General features: G+C 44.1%; 2 protein-coding genes across 4 annotated transcripts in view; both read right to left on the bottom strand.

Moving 5' to 3' along the window:
• The window catches only part of c6.2 (complement component 6, duplicate 2), a 46,810-nt gene extending 42,702 nt beyond the window's left edge, over positions 1-4,108 (bottom strand). Inside the window, exons 1-3 of the mRNA XM_028601606.1 lie at positions 3,680-4,108; positions 3,259-3,431; positions 555-685 (exon numbers count right to left, since the gene is read on the bottom strand). Coding sequence (XP_028457407.1) covers positions 555-685; positions 3,259-3,431; positions 3,680-3,811 — 436 coding nt within the window. The 5' untranslated portion in view covers positions 3,812-4,108. The remainder of the gene's footprint in view (positions 1-554; positions 686-3,258; positions 3,432-3,679) is intronic.
• A 2,826-nt stretch (positions 4,109-6,934) lies between these two features.
• Positions 6,935-18,691, bottom strand: rnf180b (ring finger protein 180b). 3 transcript variants are annotated; one of them, XM_028601521.1, is made up of 9 exons: positions 18,575-18,691; positions 16,065-16,163; positions 15,666-15,761; positions 14,186-14,938; positions 12,138-12,260; positions 10,989-11,214; positions 9,734-9,859; positions 9,233-9,464; positions 6,935-7,761 (listed from the first exon to the last, which is right to left on the bottom strand). In XM_028601521.1, the coding sequence occupies exons 2-8, from the start codon at positions 16,119-16,121 to the stop codon at positions 9,268-9,270; spliced, it is 1,578 nt and encodes a 525-aa protein (XP_028457322.1). In that variant the 5' UTR covers positions 16,122-16,163; positions 18,575-18,691; the 3' UTR covers positions 6,935-7,761; positions 9,233-9,267. The 3 variants fall into 3 exon arrangements, with proteins under 3 accessions (XP_028457322.1, XP_028457321.1, XP_028457323.1); XM_028601520.1 differs by having other exon boundaries at positions 18,583-18,691; XM_028601522.1 differs by lacking the exon at positions 15,666-15,761 and having other exon boundaries at positions 18,583-18,691.
• Between the last annotated feature and the right edge of the window lie 5,963 nt (positions 18,692-24,654).

Below are 24,654 nucleotides of genomic sequence, written 5' to 3'. Positions count from 1 at the left end.
ATGAACCTGTCCTATTCAAGTGTCCCAGTAAGCTGTGACAGCGTGACGGCGAGCCAGCATGCACAATGAACCGAAACTGAAGCAGCTAAAAGGAATCCATCATTAATCATTTCATTATTTACGCCTGTGCTATTTCTACTGTCACATCAAAACGTCTTCTGTGTTTTTCGGGCTTTTTCCTCTGCTTATTGGTGGGCAGATGTCTCCAGTGACATTTAGTATTGAAACCAAACCAATACAGAATAAATTGATTAGAGCCACGGTCGTCATGGTAGCCATGTGATGCACACGGAGGTGGTTCGACTGAATGAATCTGGGCTTGTGTGATTTTCATTAAATCCCCCAATTACTTGAATGACGTTGATTTGATTTGGTTTGAATTAAACGAATAGATTTCAAATATTACAGTTCACCGACATCTGCCCGAGCTGATAATTGTTTTTTAGAGACTGGCTTTTAAAAGTAACGGGGATTTTTATCACTCTTTTATGTTCCTTGTCTTGGAATCTTGTGGCATACTAATATTGTGATTTGTGTTTTTGTGATGAAGGTACTTTTTCTGTGCAGCTGCAGCACCCCCAGCAGGCACATGGATTTGAGCATCTCCGTTATGAACATCTCCAGGCAGCACTGCAACTGGATGAAGAGGCGACAGATCTCAGGGTGGATCTCTCCGTCCTCTAGGCTGCAGCATGAAGAGGAGGGGTGAGAGGAAGAGAGGACAGAAGTGAGCAAGGAAAACAGAGAGAAAAATACAATCAGACAAACAGAGAAGGAGAATGTGGACTTTTGTACTACAGTTACAGTGGTGCGGCTCGGTTGGAAACTTAGATGAAGAAGATTTATTTATATTAGGACAATGCACATTAATCAACATTTCTGTAAATGCACCAGTGTTAGCCAGTCGGCTAATTTTCAACTGTAGTCCTAGTTGCATGCATGTCTTTATGGTGGGAAGAAACCGGAGCACCCGGAGGAAACCCACGCAAGCACGGGGCGAACATGCAAACTCCACACAGAAAGGCCTGGGACGACCTGGGTTCGAACCCAGAACCTTCTTGCTGTGAGGCAGAAGTGCTAACCACTGAGTGTACTGCCTAGATGTAGTCATATTGTCAAATCTCCAGTTAGCTTTTAGCACTGACTTTATGTAGGGCCCTGTGGAATCTGTCAAATAGATTTTTAAATTCTCATTGTTGCGAGTCCATCACAGAAACCATTGCTTCACTCCAATACAAATGAACAGTGCTACGTCACTGTAGCAGGGTGTATTTGAAAAGTCTGTACTAGGGCTGCATTATATTTCCTTTTGTTATCATCATTGCAATATTAACTGCCGCAATACACATATCGCAAAAGGCTGACACTCCTGAGATTTCCTTATCAATAGAAAACAGCATTTACATAGGGGAACTATGCTGTGTTTTTTTTTTTACCTTAACTGAACAGCTTCAGAGTCATTGGAATGGTTATATGACTTTTTTCAGGTTGGATGGTGGTCGTCTCGCTCCCCCCTAGCGCCTGCGAGCGGAAAAACCACTAGGGCTGCAACTAACGATTATTTTAATAATCGATTAATCTGTCGATTATTTTTTTGATTAATCGGATAAAAAAAAAACATTAATTTACATCAACTCAATACATACATACTTGTTGTTTTAGTTAATAGTTGTGTAAAGGTAAGTAACCCAAATAGCAGAAACAGATACACACAGACTGACACGCAGAGACACACACACACACTTATTCATTAAATTATTACCATCATTGTAGTGCAAGTGCAAGTTAAGTTCATTTATACACCACACACTAATATATTTGTCAACAATAACGGATATGGGACAAGCACATAATGACAACAGATTGAAAAATGAATGGGCCAAAAAAGGCGAGTGAATAAAACCGTGTCTTTAGTCTTGCAAACTATACCACCCCTGCCTCACTGAAGGCATCAAAACTATGAATGAACACATATGGAATTATGTACTTAACAAAAAAGTGTGAAATAAGTGAAAACATGTCTTATATTTTAGATTCTTCAAAAGTAGCCACCCTTTGCTTTTTTATTAATAAGGGAAAACTTCCACTAATTAACCCTGACAAAGCACACCTGTGAAGTGAAAACCATTTCAGGTGACTACCTCATGAAGCTCATTGAGAGAACACCAAGGGTTTGCAGAGTTATCAAAAAAAGCAAAGGGTGGCTACTTTGAAGAATCTAAAATATAAGACATGTTTTCACTTATTTCACACTTTTTTGTTAAGTACATAATTCCATATGTGTTCATTCATAGTTTTGATGCCTTCAGTGAGAATCTACAATGTAAATAGTCATGAAAATAAAGAAACACATTGAATGAGAAGGTGTGTCCAAACTTTTGGCCTGTACTGTATATATACATATATAAATAAATAAATAAATAAATATCTGTCAGCAGCTCAGACACATTGCTGTCTGCGCTGACGTACCGTCACCTGTTGGGACACAGATGTGTCTCCCCTGTTCTTTCTGACCACGGTGGGAAAGCTGTAGCAGGAGAAGTTAACCCTCTCCTTGATTTTACGTTGTTTATGGAGAAGGAGAACCAGGAAATGAGTCGGGGGAAATGCAACGCTACTAAGCCACGGCCGAGTGTCGTGCGTCGCTGCGACGTGTAGTTACATTTTTCGAGAGATGCACGTCAGGCATAGACGCAGAGGGGTCTGCGGGGGTAACGCCATTGATTCTACACACAACCATAAAACGGCCTTTAGAAGCCCAAGGCGACATCTAGTCAGTAAATATACTGTATATCTATGTGAGCCACTGTGCCGCCACTTTCTTTTTAGCTGTGCCCATTCCAACTGCGCTGTACCCTACCTTATTTGTTGTTTTTATTGTGTTTTGTTCAGCTTTGTACTGTATTACTCGTTATCTCATTATTTAAGAATGTCAATACCTATTCTGTCTTTTGTTTTCTGTTGTTCGACTGTCAATCCCTTGTTGTCAGTAACTTATTTTTTTAGGATAACAAGTATTCATTTTATAATTGTTTAGGCATGATATAGCCTACCATCAAATTAATTGCTGGAAGAAGTATATATGTATTGCTGTCATACAGTGTGAATAATAGCTTTTTCTAAGCTACTTAAGAGAACATGAGGGTTCAGGAGGTTAAGTGCTTGGAAACTCACAATGAAGGACAGATGACATGTTTAATAATAACGGATGTTGCCATTTCTTTCAGTAATAACAATTGTGCTTCATTTCGTTCTTACCCTGAAACAGAGATGAGGGTGAGGTCGTGGTGTGCAGCCCGGGCCATGGAGCAGCCTTTGGACCGGGTGTTGTACATCTGAGCCCGCAGAGACGGACAGTCGGCGGAGATCTCCCCGACGGATATCACCTGCTCCCGGTACAGCGCTACCAGGGTGTTGAACTCCTGCACTGTCTGGAGGGAAACAATTAAAGCGACTGGTGATTAAAACCAGAAACAAATACAGAATATCATCTTCCAACGGAAGGCAATACAAAAAAAATGCGAGACTACTTTTGCGCCAATGCTGCACATGATTTTTTTTTTTTTTAAAAAAAGAAAAAAAAAGCCGCTCTATACAACGACCTGTCGTCTGGTGCAGCGCCATGCTTAAAAACGGACCTCTTGCTAAACATTAACAGAGGTGACTTATCCGTACTCACCATCCTGCTGCAGTCCACGGCCTCCTCCGTGCTCTCCCGGCGCTCCGGCTCCGTCTGCGCCACTTTACTGATGAGAAAAATGCTCCCTGCTGATCTTGGGCGCTTTTTCCGCCCGTACGGTGCAGAACACATGCATGCACGGCCACCACCGGAGGGAGAGAGGGAGAGGAGAGAGAGAGAGAGAGAGAGAGAGAGACAGAGAGAGAGAGAGAGAGACTCCCTTTGTTTCTGCTAGCTGCTAGCTGTGTCCTTTACAAAGAAGAAAATGGCCATCACACGCAGCAGGTTCGCGGGTTTGGTTGACGCTTATCGTTATTCCCGGAGCAGCACCGTGTAGCCGGCCGGACGGACGCCCAGCAGCTCGCTCCGCATCCCAGCCGAGAAGAGAGTCACCTTCAGCCCCTCCTGCAGGCCGAGACAGAAGCTCCTCGGTCTTCCTGCGCGCGCTCCTCCGTCTTCCTGCGCGCGCTCACGATTCAGAACGAGCCAACAGCGAAACAAGTCGTCACCCTACGACTGACAGTTAACTGTTTCAGGAGCACCAATGTCCCCAGAACAGCCAGGATTTCTTTCGTATCTTCCATTCAATTGTATCTAATTGTTCTCCAACTCTCATCATTCTGAAACCAGTACACAACAAATGCTGAGGAAGACTAATGTTCACTTCAGCCACCTAAAGTGAGGCAAACATTGTCTCTTACTATTTTTAAAGTTACTTAACATAGGCAAGGAATTCGGCGTAATATGACTAATCTTGAAACCTTTTTTTAGTTCACAGAACGGATGTCATTAAAACCCTAGAGCAGGACCCCCAGCTACATACATTGTATAAAATGAAGTTGGATATTAAACTGGGCCTACAATAAAGTGTAGGGCGGTCTAAAGCCTTTATACATACTTTTTTAGTGCATAGAATACTAAGCTATCAAAATAATAATTGTTGGCATGATTTTAATTCTCAACATAAATGTGGCACAGTGAATCCTTTGGGGACGGCTACCATATTGACAACGTTACCTATAGGCAAGTAAGACCATCATCAGTGGGGATTTATATTTGCTAATAATATGTTTGATTCATGTAAAGATTTTATAATTTTTTGAAAAAACAAAACAAAAATTAACAATAATTTGGAGGCCCCCCTGCAGTGACTCTGAAGACCCCCTGTTGAAGATCTCTGCCCTACAGGATTTGAGGATTTTGAGTAAACATTAGAGCCCCAGAAGCCACCCCTTTGTTCAGCCAGTAATTATTTGGGCCACTAGGGGGGTGGGGGTGAATAATGATGCGTTCCAGACAGCGATATTACGAATCCCACTATGGCCACGCCAAGACACGCCCTTCAATAGCGTTCACACACTACTATTGGCCAGGCGTCCATGCTTACATGTATAGGTCGTATCCCCTGACCAATCCCCTAACCCTAACCATAACCACTCGAGGTGAAATGCTTAAAGGAACACGCCGACTTATTGGGAATTTAGCTTATTCACTGTAACCCCCAGAGTTAGACAAGTCCATACATACCCTTCTCATCTCTGTGTGTGCTGTAATGCTGTCTGACGGCTCCAGCGGCATCAGGCCAGCACAGAACATGCAGGTGAATGGTTCCAGTAATCCTACTGCTCCGAATAAGTGACAAAATAACGCCAACATGTTCCTATTTACATGTTGTGATTTGTAGAGTCACAGCGTGTACAAAAAACAACGTAACATGAGACACAGCCATCTTCTAACCGTAAACAAACTGGGAACTATATTCTCTGTAAATAGGAACATGTTGGTGTTATTTTGTCACTTTTATCACAATTGGGAGCAGTAGGCTAGTTGGAACCAGTTATCTGCAGGATCTGTGCTAGGCTAAGCTAATGCTGGAACCGTCAGACAGCGTTACAGCACGCACGGAGATGAGAAGGGCATGTATCGACTTGTCTTACCCTGGGGGTTACGGTGAATAAGCTAAATTCCCAATAAGTCGGCGTGTTCCTTTAACCCCAACCAATCAAGCTGCTTCGTAGGGCGGGTCTTGGCACGGCCATAGTGGGATTCGTAATTTTGCTTCCAAGCAACCCGTAACTCGTATTTTCACAACCTTCTACCAGTAAAAGTGCCCTGGAACGGCAGTCAAACCCGTAACTTACTCCCCGTGAACTGGTACCAGATCGTTGTACCCCCAGTTACAGTTTTTGACGTCACACACACATAAACAACAATGGCGACCCCCTGTTCGTGCTGTACAGACGCCGGTGGTTAACAGTGAGAAATAGACATAAATAGGCAACGGAAAGTAATTCCGCACATTGTAATCAAAACAATACACATATGATTGTGTACTACTATACGTTATGTTTATTAAATGAAGCCCCAAATATGTCGCAGACTAGAAATTGATAGTATCAGCTAGCGCAAGCTAACGTCAACGTTAGGTGCCACTAACGCTAGCTAGAAGGGTTTGTGGTGACGTTGCCTGGAACGCTACCAAGTCGTGAGTCATGAAGTTAAGTCCTAACGTACGGGCTAAAAATTGTGTCTGGAGCATATGCTGACGGACAAGAAACCCTAACATATTGACACCATATACAGTTAGCTATGGCTAACGTGTTAGCCAACCTTTGACAAATCGAGCAGATGCAGAGCAATAATCACACCATTGTAGTCATTTGTGTGTCCCCGCGAAGAATGTCAATCCATTATTTAGTCTCCTTTTTAGCTCAGCTTTGGTTTTCGCCAATTCCGGAGAAAAATATCTCACTGTTACGTAGCTAAATGTTCCAACTGTCTTCATCAGCAAAATTAAAAAAGATTAAAAAGGAAGAAACATGTTAACAAAAATACTCTACATCCACACATCAAATTTAAAACAGACGCAGTGGATTTATTCTTCCAGTCATTTTCACTCACCCAAGAAGAAAATGCAAAACCTGAACTCGTTTGAATTAAAAAATGCAGAGATAGCTCAAATGACATACCTTTTGCCTTTATTTTATACAATTACCTCTTCATACAATATGAACACCAATCTGTTTTTAGTTTTTTTTTTTTTTTTTTAAGTCAGACTTTTGTAAGCATTTTCCTTCAAGAGAGAGAGACATAAGTGTTCACTGACTGGCTCCCTCTATGAATACAGCCTATTCTGTGTCTAAAACTTAAATATACTGTACTCTCTATTCCAGTCTCATATTATTTGGTATAAACAGAAGGCACAGACTAAGCAAAGGCACCATACTGAAATTGGGTATTTTACCCATTTGTGTATCCGATTTTTGATTTGTTCTTGTTCAGCCCCTCAATCAGTCAAATTAATCAAATCAATCACATCCATTAATAACTGTGCTGTCTTTACTGGTTAGATATTTCATTCCTGAGCATGCCTCTACTTTGTAAATAAAACAACATGTACATGTAGAAGCAAAAAAAAAGAAAAAAAAAAAAAAAAAAAAACATTCGCAGCAGTGCATCTCACTTCTTTTATCTTATCAATCTGAAGCGCTCCCAGACGGCGTAAACATTCAAGGCTCAGTCCAGATGTGGGGAAGCCTACACATTTGTAGAATTTTAGGGAAAAACATGATAGCTGCTAAGGAAAAAAAGAATCGGTGTAAAGCAGACATCCTTTTTTTCATATCTAATTGTTCTACTGTCTTCATCATTCTAAAGCCAGAACAAAACAAATGTTAAGGATGACTTATTTTCACTTCTGCCACCTAACATTTCTACTTTTACGTTACATAGGTAGGTTAGGACATTGGCGTACACAGCTTTCTTGAAACAGTTTTTCTTTTCTTTTTTTTAAGTAGAGTTCATAGAAAGAGTGGCTTTGTATCACTTCCCCAGTAATAGAACTTCTGCTCCGCCATTGGCAGGGGGGGGGAAGTTAAGACATAACACATCCTCCTATCATAGGAACACTCCTGAGGAGAGGCTCTACTGCAGTATGGTTGTCAGGCTGACATTGTTTCAGTATTTTCTGAGGTTTTTGGGCTCATGATTTAGGTAAGCATCTGAGTTTACGGCGCCCGCGATATCTTTGTTCACACTGAAAGTTCAGCTGAGCTCAACACCTCCAGCACGAGTTTAGACACCTACAGGAAGACAGGAAGTTCAGAAGTTGGGATGGCACCGCACTGTACTGTTTAATTCTAAATTCTCCTCGATCGAGAGGTCTCTAAATACTTCTATGTGAGTCACCAAAGTCTCCCGAACCTTCTTCACCTATGTGGATATGAGTTCCACAAGTCAACGAGTAATTGTGTTCAATTATCGTGATATATTTTCATATTGACCGAAATAATCGTGATTATATTTTTTTTCATAATCGAGCAGTCCTTGCACCTAGCATTTTCAGCTAGGAAAAAATGCTTTGGTAGACAGCAACTCTCTGACTAAGGAGAAAAAAAAAACTTTAATCATCATGTTTTTTTTAATCCTCCGCGTCCTCCTTGGCTACAAGTACGGCTGTTGGAACGAATTCTGAAAGTCAAATTTGATTCGAGTAGTAACATTTTTTTTATAATTTTTTTTAAATAGGTTGGCTAACGTTAGCTAATCTCCCTCTTCTCACGTCTGATGAACAATAAGTTACGGGAGTGAGAAACACAAGGCATTGTGAGCTAACGTTACGTACCGAGTAAATTCAGTACAACATTACGGAGCTAACGTTACGTGCCGAGTAACGTTAGTACAGGGGGGAGTGACAGGCTGCTGCTGGAAATTGGACTATGGATGGGAAATAGTTTTAACATGACTTTAAAATCGACATCCACCGAGCCAAAGTGCTTATGTTATCAATAGTTAGCTAGCTCGTTCTGGTTTCCTAAATGCGTCGCGAGTTATAGGAGCTTAGCTGGGAGCTTCATCGAGACAGCTAAAGTTAGCTGTTAGCTGCCCTACAGCTGTCAGAGTTAGCTTTGACTTCATATATTACCTTCTAATAGCTTTATTCCCAGTAACATGACAATCTGCAAGAAACAGGTTGCTTATAAATCACTAAAATAGTAGTGAGAGTACCGTTTGGCTTAGTTATCAATGCCATTAGCATCGTGGCTAACATCATTGTTACTTAGTTTATGACAAATCGTTTCGGCTGTGCTTTCTAACATGATGTCGTTCAACAGAGCTGCTTCACTACACTTGTTAGATAATTTTTCATTACAGAGTTCTCTGCTGATTTGTGTTTGTCGCTGTGTGCGATTGGTGGAAAATTATGTAAACAGAGAGCGGCGTGCCAGAAATGCAATGCACCGTGACGTAGGTCCCCTTCAAGGCCAGGCTGATGTTGGAAGTCCCTCTAGGACAGAACATGTAACAACAACCACATGCTTATAGTGGCATTGACAATGCATAAGCCTGAGCAGTGTAGTACATATTTATAACAGGCTGCATATGAGCATTAAATATTCCAATATTATTCAAATATAAAAAAAGCAACTGTGTGGAGGGGGGGTGGGGGTGGTGCACGATCACGGAAGGCTTATATCATGAGGATGCACCGACAGTTTTGTTGTCATTACTTAGAATTCCTCATTTAAAAAAAAGATGTGTATATATATATACCTGGACTGCAAACTCTTAAGCGCTCCTCATTTCCCTCAAAAGAAGAAGTAGTACATAAGGAAGCAGAGGAACAGGAAAGCCAGGATCCAGTTGACTGAGTGGATGTAGACGATGACCAGGCCGATGTCAAAGAGCCAGCCGCGCACGTCGGTGAAGTCCAAAGCATTCAGCGTGAAACCTCCGTGGACAAAGTGCCAGCGTCTCCTCGCCGCCGCTGCCTGCCTCGGCTCTCCTGAAGTTAGACAGGCAACATTACTACAGTCTGTGTTCTAAAGTGATCAAACACAATTTCTCTTTATGCTGGTTCGGATTTTTGTGTTGGTAATTTATTGAAACATATGGATTTATCTGTAGTGAGCAATTTCAATGTCATTCCTGAAAAAAAGGAAACTGTGTGTGTGTGTGTGTGTGGGGGGGGAGTACTGGAACTACTTTCTGGGGGAGAAAAAAGAAAAGAAGAAAGAATATGCTGATATACAACTATCTCAAACACTTTCTCACCCCAGAAGGTACGGAAGCGCTTGCGACAGCTGGGCAGAGGCCATTTTGCACACAAAGCACTCTGGAAGTTCTGCTTGCGGGCGTTGTACACCTTCGGGAAGAAGGTCTTCGCGGTTTCGTTGAGCTCTGAAGTGGAATGAGAACAGTGCCTACAGTCAATCAGGCCATTATTCTTCATTACTGTGCTGTAGGTCATTTCTATCAACGCAGGGCTGTTGGTTTGTTTATACATCCAGTATCCTGTGCATGGTGGCAGAGGACTGCAGCCTATCCTAGAACACATACTGTAGGGAAAAAGGAGGTCTACCCAGCCAGAAAACTAGTCACAATTAAGCGTGATTTATGCTTCTGCTTTAAATCCGACGCCGTAGCCTGACGTGCACCAGCTCGCCGTGGCTTGGTAGCGTTGCATTTCCCCCCTACTCATTTCCCCCCTACTCATTTCCCCCCTACTCATTTCCCGGTTTCTCCTTCTCCAAAAACAACATGAAATCAAGGGGAAGGGTTAACTTTCCTGCTACTACTTTCCCACAGTGGTCAGAAAACACCACTATGACTCTAGAGTCGGTGCTCGCTCCGAAGCAAATCACTGCCACTCTCTCACTCGCTCTACCCACACACACACACACACACACACACACACACACCTATTCTCTTAAAAGTCCATTGTGTAGGAATTTCTCCCATCTAGAGTTGAGATTATACTGTATATCGCAATCGCACCACGCAGTTCAAAGTACATATTACAACTACGGTAGCCTTCACGCTTCAAAAAGCCGGTCTCTTGCTCTTTTCAATATCCTTTTTTCTTTTTCTGGGCGAAGAACAAGACCCCTGTTCCTGAAATTTGGATTTTGAATACATGTGGTCCTCCACGTTTCCTTCTTCAAACTTGCCGGGGCCGGGAAGCTACGATACCCATTAGCAGCTTTAGCAGCACCTGTGAGTTTATCATGTGACAGCGAAAACGCGAAAGGCGGAGCAGTATGTCCTGTATGTCCCTTACCGGCTAACGTAGTTCAAGATGGAGCATGACTATGGAGTGTCTACCCCAGTTCATGCAAATGCAAATGTAAAATTTCAAGCCAAAAGTAATACTTGGAATCGATGGTGGTCCATTTTTTTTTTTTGGATTAAAACAATACAAACCATTGTTTATTAATGTTCTATCTATTTACTAATCAATCAGTGGTACCAGATAGGAAAAAGACAGGATGTCCAGGATTGTGGCGCAGGAGTCCTGGAGGAAGCTCACCGTGGTGCGGGTTGCTGTGTGAGATGAGGGCGCGGCAGAGAGGGCAGGGTGTGTTTGTCGGCCGGTTCTTGGCGATTGTGCGGAGACACGGCTCGCAGAAGACGTGACCGCAGGGCTGACAGCTGTACGGGCTGAAGTAAAGCTCCAGACACACGGCACAGGTAAGGCCCTCTCTGTCCTCCTCCTCCTCCTCCCTGTCCATCTGTGAACCGCTCACACCCTCAGCCTGGACACAGACACACACAGACACACAAGTAATATATCGTTATCGTGATATTCGACAACATATCGTGCAGCCCTAGTTGGTAGCTTACTGTTTAACTGTTATAGGAGATTGTTTTTTACCAGCAGAGGTGGAAAGAATAAATATTCGACTTAAGTAAAAGTACAATTACTTTGATGAACTTTTAATTAAGAGAAATTACCGGTATAAAAATCTACTCGAGTAAAAGTAAAAAGTAGCTCATTCAAAATGTACTCAGAGTAAAAGTTACTTGGTTACATTTAACTGCGGGGGAAGATATACTGTTTTATAATTTATACTCATTTAATATCTTATTACACTTATTTATCTTTTACAAATTGTTAAGGGCACAACTCCGCTTTCGATGCGAAATGTGATTTCAAATGTAGCAAAGTACAACAAACCAAACATACTTCAGTAAAAGTAAAAATGACAGACTTTAAAAACTACTTTAACGAGTAAAAGTACACAAACAAACTCAATTACAGTAACGTGAGTAAATGGAATGTGTCACTTTCCACCTCTGCCCACCAGCGAGAGCGTTTATTGGTCCGGCGGTGTCGCCAAGTGCATTCTGGTAGCGAAAGGGAATATCCCAGCTTCTTTTTATCGGTTTACTGAGGTCATATAGCACCGCTCTACTGCATTAGACAGCCAAGTTTTAGGAAAAGACCCTCTTTCCTGCGGTAAAATACTTCTGTTAAGGATTTGTAAAAAAAAATATATATATATATAATATAATCAGTAAGTTATTACATTTTAAACAGATAGCTTAAGATGCATACTGATAGAACGACTTCCCCAGTGCCTTTCTATACTTTCTGTTTATCTTCCTGAAAGAAAAGAAAAAAAAATTCAATAACTGCATTAATCCCACAGTGTCCGTGTGAATGCCGCCCTCTCACCTGCTCCAGCTGGCTGAGCAGCCATCGCTCTCTCCTCCTCTGTTTCCTCCGGAGACTCTTCAGCCGGTTCTTCTCTCTCTTGCTCAGTCTGTTTGAGGCTGGGGAGGCCGCGAGGGCTTCAGGCTGAGAAGGTAAGACATATTACACACACACCCCGACACTAGGGCTGCTGGATTAAAAAAAAAAAAAATCATAATCACTATTATTTCGGGCAATTTTTGAAATCACAATTATTTAAAGATGCAGTAGGTATGACTTATAAAACTTAAAGGGAAACTTCACCGATTAGCATTAAGCTTTGTATCAGTAGAAACCTGGTAGTATTTTTGAATGACCATGCTTCCCTCCCTCATGTCCCCCTGAGAGGGGAGATCTCTGTATTGAGGGTCTGGAAAAAAGCCTCAGATGACGATTTTTGCGTCATCTGAGGTTTTTTTGCCCAGAGGCAAAAGACTACAGCCTGTATTAGGAGCCACTTCCGCATAGCCCAAAGGGGGTTGGACTGTCGGCTTTTTCCGGAGATTGCCGAGGAAAAACGAGTGTCAGCCATCTTGAATCCTCGCTTAGCTTCTCAGCAGGAGCAGAAACTGTTCATCCCGACGGAAATTTTAGAACAACAATTATGTGCATTCAAACTACCACACACGTGTACCACCGGGATACATTGTTACACATCGGAGAATAGGCAGGACACTTTATTACGGACGCAATACTCGACACACTATGCAAACTTTGCCTGCACGGAGACCAGCGGTGGTGCTCGATTCCTGTGGCTGGTAAAGTGACCTCATCAGTGGGGAGCGTTGAACGAGTGTGCCGGTGGAAAGCTAACGCTAGCCAGCCATCTGTTCACCGATCCTGCTTGCAAGTGTCCGCTCATTAAACAAACTGGACAAGCTACATCCAACTTCAACAAAACTCCCAACGCGTACGGCAAATGTACGGCTGTGTTTATACTCAATGTTTATACCACAGCCCAGCAAGAGCTAATGCTAGTAGCTATGTGTTAGCCTTCTTTTATTACATGGCTTGGAATTATAATGTAGAATGCGGTCTGTTATTTCTTGATAACAGACCGCTGCTAAGGATAACACACTATGCCATGCATAGCTGAGCGTTGCCATGGACACAGTTCTGTTCACTCTGGAGCTATCAATCAATCCGCTGAAAGAAGTCCGGATAATGTATCAGCTGTGGCCAGAAAAAAGCATGTTTTAAATGTGTAACACCACTTGAGCCACGGTGAAACGTTTTTTCGTGTATATGGTTGAAATGACAATAAAACACACTTGTTTAGTTGATCGTCTCACTGTCGGTCTGTAAAGGGTAGGCGTGGCTTGGGAGTGGCCTCATACAGCAGCAAAGCAAGTGCATTCTGGGATTTGGTGTCTTTCATCCATATGAGCCAAAAACACATTTTCTGGCTTATCTCGGCCTAGAAGGCACCAATTTCAATTTTCTTTTCACATTTCTACTACATTAATGACCCAATTTAAAGATATATTCAGCTTTCCAGCGGTGAAATTTCCCCTTTAACTTTCTGTCGTATTTGCTGAAACTGACCCTATGTTCCAGAAGAACTATATTAGGCAGGGCATTTAAATAACAAAATAAAAAATCCAGCTCCTCTGGCACCACCTACAGCCTGTAGTGCGATTTGAAAAAATCCACCGCTCCCTATTCAGATGCACCAATCAGGGCCATTAATTCTCCCTTGTGGGGGCAGGGGCTTAGGAGACCATTTTGTGCTTTAGCAGAAAGTGGGGATCGACTGAGAAGTTGTTGATGTTCAAATTCTTTGGCTAAGTCCCAGATCTTCACAATCCTACCTACAGGACCTTTAACCTTTAAGTACTTAAAATATTATTAAAAAGATGGTGTTTGCTGTTTGAAAGAGCACCCATGCTCATATCCCTGAAAGTTCATGTTAGGTCTTTTCGCTGTCTCAATACACTCTGGTCTTGGTTTAGGTTGGTCTCGACTACAACATTGGCCCTAATCGATGCAATGATTCATTTCAAGGCCCCCGGTAAATCCCAGCAACATACCGACACCTCCTGGTCCTGCTCGGCTGCGCTGTCCGAGAAGGACCTCCCTCTGCGGGACAGCCGGGCTGAAGCAGACACTCCCTGGTGGACGGCCGTGGTCTCTGGAGAGGACTCCTCCTCCTCGGCCGTCCGCAGCGGCCGCCCGCCCAGACGTGACCGCCGTGTCCTTCCAGAAACAAACCGGCGGCCGGCGGCGGCGTCGACTGAGGCGGCGTCAAGCCGCTGACTTGCGAGATGCGGGACGGGTGGCCGCGTGGACCCGTGGGTCCCCGTCCTCATGCTCTCGACGGCAGACGTGACTGCAGGGCTCACGGGGCAAAAACACGCCCCGACGGCGGAATCGTCTTCCAAACTGCAGCGTCTCCTATGAGAGATGCAGTACAGAGGACTGAAAGAGAACGACTGGGGGGTGTCGCTGTCAGTCGGGGAGTTGGAGGCCTCCACGGGGCCGACGTGCGACATCACAGCGGCACAGTTGAGCTGCACGCCGTCCAGCGCCGTCCTGTTAAACTCCGGCCTCCGATCGCCGCTCGGAGGGCCGTCGGTCAGCGTAGCGGCCCGCTCGTTCTCGGGCCTCGTCCTCCTCGGCTGGACGACGATGAAGTAGTGTTTGTGGTCGCGATCCACGCGGCTTCTGTTGAGGTGGACGGTGGCGTCTCGGCCGCAGGGGCACTCGCCGCGGTTAGTAAAGTTGAAGCCGCCCAAACGAGCGCCGCAGTTCTGGCAGTTCAGTTTTCCTGCAGTCCACTGGGCCTTTAGACAGAAACCACATACACAAAAACCTTTAAATCTGGAAATCGATTTAAAGGACACCTACCGTATTCAGCCTGTTGTTCTGTGTGCTATTGTGTAGTTGTAGTGTAGATAGCACATAGTTGACAGATGAAGAAAAACAAAAAATGCGACTTTTTGTCCGGTGCGACTTATATATGTTTTTTTCCTCTTCACGACGCATTTTTTGACTGATGCGACTTATACTCCGGAGCAACTTATAGTCTGGAAAAGGTGTTTTGGTAAATTGACTGGATAGTCTCGCTGTTTCACTGCCTGGCTGGCTGTCCAATCAGCCCGCAGCTCGCGTGAATATAGACCTGCCGCGTATCTTTAGTAGTGATTGGGCATCGTTTCAAAAATTACGATACCAGTGGAATAGTTTCTTTATTGGAATCGTTTGGGTGGGGGGGATTTGGTTTCAAATCTGATCATGGGTTTTTATATTTAACATGCGCAAGTTTGGCTTTCTGTAGCGGCCAGGCACCTGTTGCGTTGCAGCCACGGAGCACAGTAAGTGCACAGTGCTCTAGTGTGGCTTTATTTTACGTTGAGAAAAAACCCGGTAAAACTGCAACCCACCATTGAATCGAAATAAAACGTTCCTCTTATTTGTGAAATAAGCAGGTGACCCGTTTCAAACATTGACTGCCACGCGCCCCGGAACGCAGCGCAGACGCACCGCGGTGGGAAATAGGGGTTAGCGTACCTGGTGAACTGAGGTGAGGATCCACTCCGGCAGTGTGTCCACATCCACGTGCCAAATACTGCAAGCAGCAGCTGAGCTTTCATCTGTGGCCTCAACCTGCTCCCACATAAGGGACACACAATCAGCGAGAACAGCTCCCATCAGGCCCAGTTTCTCTGACACTGATAGCCAGCCAGCTTTTTTTTTATGACAAGCTGTTATCTTTGAGCTTTCCCAACCGCGATGTCCCCAAACAACTTCAGAGACTTTACACTATGATTAGGGTTGCAACTCACAGGATTGATTAATCATGTAGTCTATCAAAATCGAGATAATAGTGCAAAAAATGGTCACCGCAATTTAGAAGCAACTTTGGACCCACATTACTAAACATATCAGTAACACAACATTTTCACCAACCATCGATAAACAAGTGGAGTCTATGATGCCTTTCCGACACCTCCTGCAGCGCAGCATGGTTCTCTCTCTCTCTTCAGGTTGTCTTGGTTTTCAGTCCAGCTGTTGATGATGAGGACGATGACAGTCAAGACACAAAACTGAAATACACACCTGAACTAACACTCTCGGTAAAACAATTTTCGGAATGTGCCTTAACGTCCGCTCTCTCTGTGTTGCTGTTCTCAAATATCCCTTCGCTACGGGAAACAACAACGAACTTAAAGCTAGCAGGCTACACGCTGATAATGGCAAGTTTGGATTAAAATTTGGACCGTGCGATAGGGATGGTCCGATACCGGCTCCGATATTGCCTTAAACTCTGGTATCGGTATCGGGAAGTACTGGAGTTTATGCACCGATCCGATACCACGTAATAAAGCCCTAAAGAAAATCTACGTTAAAGTAGTTTATTTATGTTCTTTTTCCGTTATAACTGACTGTCAAACTGGAGAATAAAAGAAAGTTCTGGGGCATTCATTGTTTGTGTTTGTTCATGTTTCACAAAGAGTTTAACCTGAGCCAGACAGACAACAAAGATAGAAATCATATCACATCCATACAGGGATAGTAGTATACAGTTGTTAAAACATAATAAAATATATGACACACTGGTATCGGATCGGTACTCGGTATCGGCTGATACGCAAGTTCAGGTATCGGAATCGGTATCGGGAAGCAAAAAATGGTATCGGACCATCTCTACCGTGCGACAAGGCACGCCTGCTCGGTTCTTTCGGAGAATGATTATAAAGACTTACAAAGAATATAAGCCTCTGGAAGAAACTTGTTTTGGTGGAACATGTGTATGGAACATACGTGTACGTTTAGTTTAAAAGTTTTAGTAGTGCAACAGAAAACTGGCTGTCTGGATTTACCCTGCAGAGATCGGAGGAGCAGTTAACCATAGTCCTCATAAATCCCCCGGAGATTAAAATTACAACACAAAGAAAGCAGAAGGTAACGGACATCTGGCTAAAAATGAGTGACATCCGGTGCAATTTCTAGCGGCACCGGAGAAATCCCAGAAGTGAAACGTCATGGACGTTTAACCATGTATCCAGCTCATTTAAATAGCTTACGTTACTGTGTTGTTTGAACAGTTAACTTCATTTGATATTTAAAGTGGCGTTTTCTTTTGAAAGGGGCAAATGGTCCACCAAAACATGTTCCTACTACGGCTGGGCGATATGGAGAAAAAGCTGATATCGCGATATTCTTGTCCTAATACGTCGATGTCGCTATTGTGTTGAGATTCTAGGGTTGACAAGTGGTGCTTTAACAAAATATCTTCACAATGAGATTCAAGAATAAATAATTCAGTAATGTAGATATAATGACTAAGTGGGTAAAGGTAAAACTAATAGGAGAGCTAGAACAGTCTGGTAACACAGAAAAATGGCATCACTATACTGTAATGCAGCCTTTAAAAGCCAGTTAAAGACAACACTTAAGCCATTTACAATATTACGATTTCCAAAATCTAAGACGATATCTAGTCTCATATCACGATATCAATATAATATTGATATATTGCCCAGCCCTAGTTCCTACCCGAGACCATTTTGCAGCCGTCGCTGCGTCCGGAGCTCAGCGCCGAGAGGGACGATTGTGATTGGTTTAAAGAAATGCTAAAAACCCAGAGCGTTTTTTCCTCTTATCCTAGAATGTACAGTATGTGTAGTGAAGCCAGAACTTACTCCACAGCGCTGTGGAGAGATAGATCTGGCAATGCGAGACTACATACAGGGTAACCCGATGCTGCACCCTGTAGGACTACATTCATGTTGATGGGACTATTTTTAGAGGAAACATCTTCAGAATTCAGAGAGAGGAAAATCATGTTAGGCAAATGCAAATAAATGAGATACACTCTATTAGCAACGCAGCGCTCTAAAGCCTGTTGAGCCTCCGCTATCAGGCTATTAAGTGATAAGAACTTAGTGACCGTTATAGTGTAGCTATATTCAGGTGTTGACAGGACGTCCCGTCTCTCTAGCTACAGTGTTCGAACAACAACAAAGTGTGTTAGCATAGCCTATATAGGTTAAGTTACAGCACATAGCTAACAATCCCGGTGGCAAAATTACGAATCCCACTATGGCCACGCTAAAACCCGCCCTACGAAGCAGCTCGATTGGTTGGGGTTAGGCATTTCACCTCGAGTGGTTAGGGTTAGGGGATTGGTCAGGGGATAGGACCTGTACATGTAAGCATGGACGCCTGGCCAATAGTAGTGTGTGAACGCTATTGAAGGGCGGGTCTTGGCGTGGCCATAGTGGGATTCGTAATATCCATAGACAGTATAATATCGCATCCACGGTGGCAGGATAAAAACAATGTTTTGCTAACTTGGCTAGCTATAGCTGTGTTAACCACCACAACAGACCCTCTCGTGGCGTTTTCAGCGGTAAATATAACATAACGTTACTTAAGATAATGACACTGCGTGTGAATATTTTTATGAAACGTACTCGCCCACCTGACAGCTGGGACGACTTTCTGAGCTGTGGTAACGAAGTAATCCTGTGCTCCAAAACAAGAAAGTTAAGCAGCCTTTTCGCTTTAAGCCAAAGCTGTGACGTCATGAAAACTGGTACTCTACGGAACGTCTAATAGACCAAAAATAAGACCAATACGGCAGAATACATTGTGTGTTTATTTTTTGCCATTCTCTTTCACTTTTGTATGCATTTTTTTCTTATACAGTACAGGCCAAAAGTTTGGACACACCTTCTCATTCAATGTGTTTCTTTTTTTTCATGACTATTTACATTGTAGATTCTCACTGAAGGCATCAAAACTATGAATGAACACATATGGAATTATGTACTTAACAAAAAAGTGTGAAATAACTGAAAACATGTTTTATATTTTAGATTCTTCAAAGTAGCCACCCTTTGCTCTTTTTGATAACTCTGCAAACCCTTGGTGTTCTCTCAATGAGCTTCATGAGGTAGTCACCTGAAATGGTTTTCACTTCACAGGTGTGCTTTGTCAGGGTTAATTAGTGGAAGTTTTTCCCTTATTAATAAAAAAGCAAAGGGTGGCTACTTTGAAGAATCTAATATATAAGACATGTTTTCAGTTATTTCACACTTTTTTGTTAAGTACATAATTCCATATGTGTTCATTCATAGTTTTGATGCCTTCAGTGAGAATCTACAATGTAAATAGTCATGAAAATAAAAAGGAAACGCATTGAATGAGAAAGTGTGTCCAAACTTTTGGCCTGTACTGTATATCTGGTTAAACATTAGGGAAATGTTCAAATACCAATTTTAAAATAAAGGAGAAAAAGAGAAGAAAAGAAACGGTAATAGACAAAAACTGTTCTAAACTTCTGCCGCCACGCAGTGCACACTTTTACTTTTAGAGAATGATAAAATGTTGTGAACATAGAAATAAAATTGTCTATGGTTGTAACATATCCTACCTAAATGTAACCTGGGGAATGAAACATTATACATTTATTGCATAAATAAATATTCATTGATAGTGTACTTTGTTATCTTGTCATTTGATTTACTGGACATGTGTATAGGTATTTGCACAACTAAAGGACAATATTAACTGGCTTGTCCTGTAGAATAGTAATGAGTGAGAGAAAGAGAGAGAGAGAGAGAGAGAGAGAGAGAGAGAGAGAGAGAGAGAGAGAGAGAGTGGGCAATGCCGGGGGTAAGAGGGACCCAACAGCATGTTTTTTGTTTTGTTTTTTCGCCCCAGAGCAAGCCATGATTAACCAGAAAAGTAATGTGACTTGTATTAGTACAATTGTGTATTACTCTTAAGACAAATCCATACTTCTCACACTTGTTCTGTCAATAAAAATAAATCCTGCATGTAGATAGAAGCATCCATATTTTACTAATACATACATTGTTCTATTATATGTTTTCTCTCGTGTTGCTCCTTTTTTTAATAATGAAAAACTTGTAATTTGTTTTATCATTGTTGGTCTGTCATGTCCTCTCCGTGAACCATCACCTTATCGTGGTGGAGAGGTTTGTGTGTCTCTGTGAACCTGAGGGCTGTGTTGTCTGGAGCTATGTGCTCCTGGTAGGGTCTCCCAAGGCAAAGTGGTCTCAGGTGAGGGGCAAGACAAAGAATGGTTCAAAAACCCCAATGAAGAAGCAAGGTAGAGATGGAGTGACCCTGCCCGGAGGAAGCCCGGGGCCCCCGTCTGGAGCCAGGCCCAGACGGCGGGCTCGTCGGCGAGCGCCTGGTGGCCGGGTTTGCCACGGAGCCCGGCCGGGCACAGCCCGAACAAGCTACGTGGCTCCCATCTCTCCAGCCCATGGGCCCACCACCTGTGGGAGGAACCGTTGGGGTCGGGTGCGATGTCACATGGGTGGCAGTGAAGGTTAGGGTTACTCACAAGCCCCCGGCTGAGCGCCGCTGTGTTGGAGTTTACCCCGGTGGATGAGAGGGTTGCCTCCCTACGCCTGCGGGTTGTGGGGGGGAAAACTCTGACTGTTGTTTGTGCATATGCACCAAACAGGAGTTCGGAGTATTCAGCCTTCTTGGAGACCTTGACTGGAGTCCTGCATGGGGCTCCAGTGGGGGACTCCATTGTTCTGCTGGGGGACTTCAACGCACACGTGGGCAATGATGGAGACACCTGGAGAGGCGTGATTGGGAGGAACGGCCTCCCTGATCTAAACCAGAGTGGTTGTTTGTTGTTGGACTTCTGTGCTAGTCATGGATTGTCTATAACGAACACCATGTTCGAACATAGGGATGCTCATAAGTGTACGTGGTACCAGAGCACCCTAGGCCGAAGGTCAATGATCGATTTCATAATCGTTTCATCTGATCTGAGGCCGTATGTTTTGGACACTCGGGTGAAGAGAGGGGCAGAGCTGTCAACCGATCACCATCTGGTGGTGAGTTGGGTCAGGGGTGGGGAAGACTCTGGACAGACGTGGTAAGCCCAAACGTGTAGTGCGGGTAAATTGGGAACGTCTGGAGGAGGCCCCTGTCCGACAGACTTTCAACTCACACCTCCGGCGGAGCTTTTCGTGCATCCCTGTGGAGGCTGGGGGCATTGAACCCGAGTGGACAATGTTCAAAGTTTCCATTGCTGAAGCTGCGGCGAGGAGCTGTGGTCTTAGGGTCTTAGGTGCCTCAAGGGGCGGTAACCCACGAACACCGTGGTGGACACCGGTGGTCAGGGAAGCCGTCCGACTGAAGAAGGAGTCTTTCTGGGATATGTTATCCCGGAGGACTCCGGAGGCAGTTGCAGGGTACCGAAGGGCCCGAAGGGCCCGAAGGGCTGCAGCCTCTGCCGTGAAAGAGGCAAAGCAGCGGGTGTGGGAGAAGTTCGGAGAAGACATGGAGAAGGACTTTCGGTCGGCACCAAAGTGCTTCTGGAAAACTGTTCGCCACCTCAGGAGGGGGAAGCGGGGAACCATCCAAGCTGTGTGAAGTAAGGATGGGACACTGTTGACCTCAACTGAGGAGGTAATAGGGCGGTGGAAGGAGCAATTTGAGGAACTCCTGAATCCGAATAATATGCCCTCTATGTTAGAGGCAGAGCTGGAGGATAACGGGGGATTGTCGTCGATTTCCCAGGCGGAAGTCACTGATGTAGTCAAACAACTACACAGTGGCCAAGCCCCGGGGATTGATGAGATCCGTCCAGAAATGCTCAAGGCTCTGGGTGTGGAGGGGCTGTCCTGGTTGACACGCCTCTTCAACATTGCGTGGAAGTCTGGGACGGTGCCAAAGGAGTGGCAGACTGGGGTGGTGGTTCCCCTTTTTAAAAAGGGGGACCAGAGGGTGTGTGCCAATTATAGGGGTATCACACTTCTCAGCCTCCCTGGTAAAGTCTACTCCAAGGTGCTGGAAAGGAGGGTTCGGCCGATAGTCGAACCTCGGGTTGAGGAGGAACAATGCGGATTCCGTCCTGGTCGTGGAACAACGGACCAGCTCTTCACTCTCGCAAGGATCCTGGAGGGAGCCTGGGAGTATGCCCAACCGGTCTACATGTGTTTTGTGGATTTGGAGAAGGCGTATGACCGGGTCCCCGGGAGATACTGTGGGAGGTGCTGCGGGAGTATGGGGTGAGGGGGTCTCTACTCAGGGCCATCCAATCTCTGTATGACCAAAGTGAGAGCTGTGTCCGGGTTCTCGGTAGTAAGTCGGACTCGTTTCAGGTGAGGGTTGGCCTCCGCCAGGGCTGCGCTTTGTCACCAATCCTGTTTGTAATATTTATGGACAGGATATCGAGGCGTAGTCGGGGTGGGGAGGGGTTGCAGTTTGGTGGGCTGGGGATCTCATCGCTGCTCTTTGCAGATGATGTGGTCCTGATGGCATCATCGGTCTGCGACCTTCAGCACTCACTGGATCGGTTCGCAACCGAGTGTGAAGCGGTTGGGATGAGGATCAGCACCTCTAAATCGGAGGCCATGGTTCTCAGCAGGAAACCGATGGAATGCCTTCTCCAGGTAGGGAATGAGTCCTTACCCCAAGTGAAGGAGTTCAAGTACCTTGGGATTTTGTTCGCGAGTGAGGGGACAATGGAGCGGGAGATTGGTCGGAGAATCGGCGCAGCGGGTGCGGTATTGCATTCAATCTATCGCACCGCCAGACGAAAAAAGAGAGCTGAGCCAGAAGGCAAAGCTCTCGATCTACCGGTCAGTTTTCGTTCCTACCCTCACCTATGGTCATGAAGGCTGGGTCATGACCGAAAGAACGAGATCCAGGGTACAAGCGGCGAAATGGGTTTCCTCAGGAGGGTGGCTGGCGTCTCCCTTAGAGATAGGGTGAGAAGCTCAGTCATCCGTGAGGAGCTCGGAGTAGAGCCGCTGCTCCTTTGCGTCGAAAGGAGCCAGTTGAGGTGGTTCGGGCATCTGGTAAGGATGCCCCCTGGGCGCCTCCCTAGGGAGGTGTTCCAGGCACGTCCAGCTGGGAGGAGGCCTCGGGGAAGACCCAGGACTAGGTGGAGGGATTATATCTCCAACCTGGCCTGGGAACTCGGGATCCCCAGTCGGAGCTGGTTAATGTTGCTCGGGAAAGGGAAGTTTGGGGTCCCCTGCTGGAGCTGCTCCCCCCGCGACCCGACACCGGATAAGCGGACGAAGATGGATGGATGGATGGTCTGTCATGTTACAATTACAACAACATTAAGCACTTTGTAACTTTGTTTTTAAAAGTGCTATATAGGTAAAGTTATTATTTTTATTATTATTGTCAAAAGATTTTTTTTTTTTTTTAATGAAGAAGAAGAAAAAAAGAAGCAAACTGAGCATTCATCTGTGATTCACCTGGGGGGCAACCTTTCTTTTTACATGTCATTTTAATGTTCCATCACTTTCGAAAGTGAAGCTTATATGTTTGCATACCGCATAAAATCATTTGACATAATGCGCCTTCTTGAATGTCAGCATTGTATTTTTCACAATGTTAGTGACACTCAAAATAACAAAGTACAGCCTTAAACTATTAACTAATATTAATTCAACTAAAAGCTAACTATTAACAATAGGCGTCTTTTTCTAGCTTGTTTGACAGCCGCCAAAAGAATGATAGCTTGTCGCTGGAAACCACCACATACTGTATATTGTTAGTAAAGAAATGGCTCTCTTCTTACCGGGATATTGCTCAGCTAGAGCTCTCTACAGCACGTTTACATTATGCCAAAACCTCGAATATTGATTGCTGGTCAGAGCTATTGGAGAAAATAAATGAGATAATGTAGATAAGGTCACACTCTTTCTACTGTTTACATTCTGATTTGCTTCATATATTTGCTTTATTTATATTTTTTGAATTTTTTTTTGGAATGTGCATCTAATGTATACAATGTATAATGTTTAAATGCTGTGCATAAACCTCACTAAGTTTTTTTTTATTATTATCTAGAATGTTGTATGGACCTCTGTGGATTTTATAATATGAAGGAGGAAATCAGGATGTGTTTGATATTCTCAAGCATGAGATATTTATCCACTATATACAATGCTTAATGTCCCGCTTTGGGTTCTATGATGGAGGAAGGATGGACGGGTGGCAATGGGAAAAGGTTGAGAGGTTGTTTGTGTGTGTGTGTGTGTGTGTGTGTGTGTGTGTGTGTGTGTGTGTGTGTGTGTGTTTTTTGTTGTTGTTTTTTTTCCAACTGCTCAATACCTTGAGCGAATCTGGTTGGGGGTGGGGTGGGGTTTGGAGGGGGATAAGGGGAGAGGAAAAACAAGCATCAGAATTAAGCAACACTTTATTGTGCTTTTGTTGTATTTTCAATGATGATGTAAACAGCCTAAGGTTTTTTTTTTTTTTTTTTTCTGTGAAGATGCTTCCTCTCCAATCAAAAAAAAAAAATAACAAAGTACTGCGTCACCATGTTGTGACTGTTATGACAGCGGAGCGCCGCCAGGTGGCAGTGTGACACCTGTCGGCCGCAGGGCGCTGACCATGGTGCTGAAAGGATTCAAGTAGAGAGTGGCGCCTCCCTACTTTCCAGTGTCATTAAGGTAATACAAATATGATTATAAACAATAGGCCTATGTTAACTGCTAACAAGGTCAACTTAAAGCATTTCCTTTTCTTTTAACTG

Source organism: Perca flavescens, chromosome 16 (assembly GCF_004354835.1).
Source record: "Perca flavescens isolate YP-PL-M2 chromosome 16, PFLA_1.0, whole genome shotgun sequence".
Classification (NCBI taxonomy): domain Eukaryota; kingdom Metazoa; phylum Chordata; class Actinopteri; order Perciformes; family Percidae; genus Perca; species Perca flavescens.
Note: the sequence above shows the minus strand (reverse complement) of the source record. Positions and strands in the feature narration are given on the sequence as shown.

Bases quoted from the DNA above. Each gene is read 5' to 3' on its own strand.
- rnf180b (XM_028601521.1), bottom strand. From the start codon at position 16,121: ATGCTGCGCTGCAGGAGGTGTCGGAAAGGCATCATAGACTCCACTTGT. The intron at 15,762-16,064 runs GTTGGTGAAAAT...ATGTGGGAGCAG, and splicing joins ACTCCACTTGTTTATCGATG to GTTGAGGCCACAGATGAAAG. The intron at 9,465-9,733 runs GTGAGAAAGTGT...GTCTAACTTCAG, and splicing joins GCGCTTCCGTACCTTCTGGG to GAGAGCCGAGGCAGGCAGCG.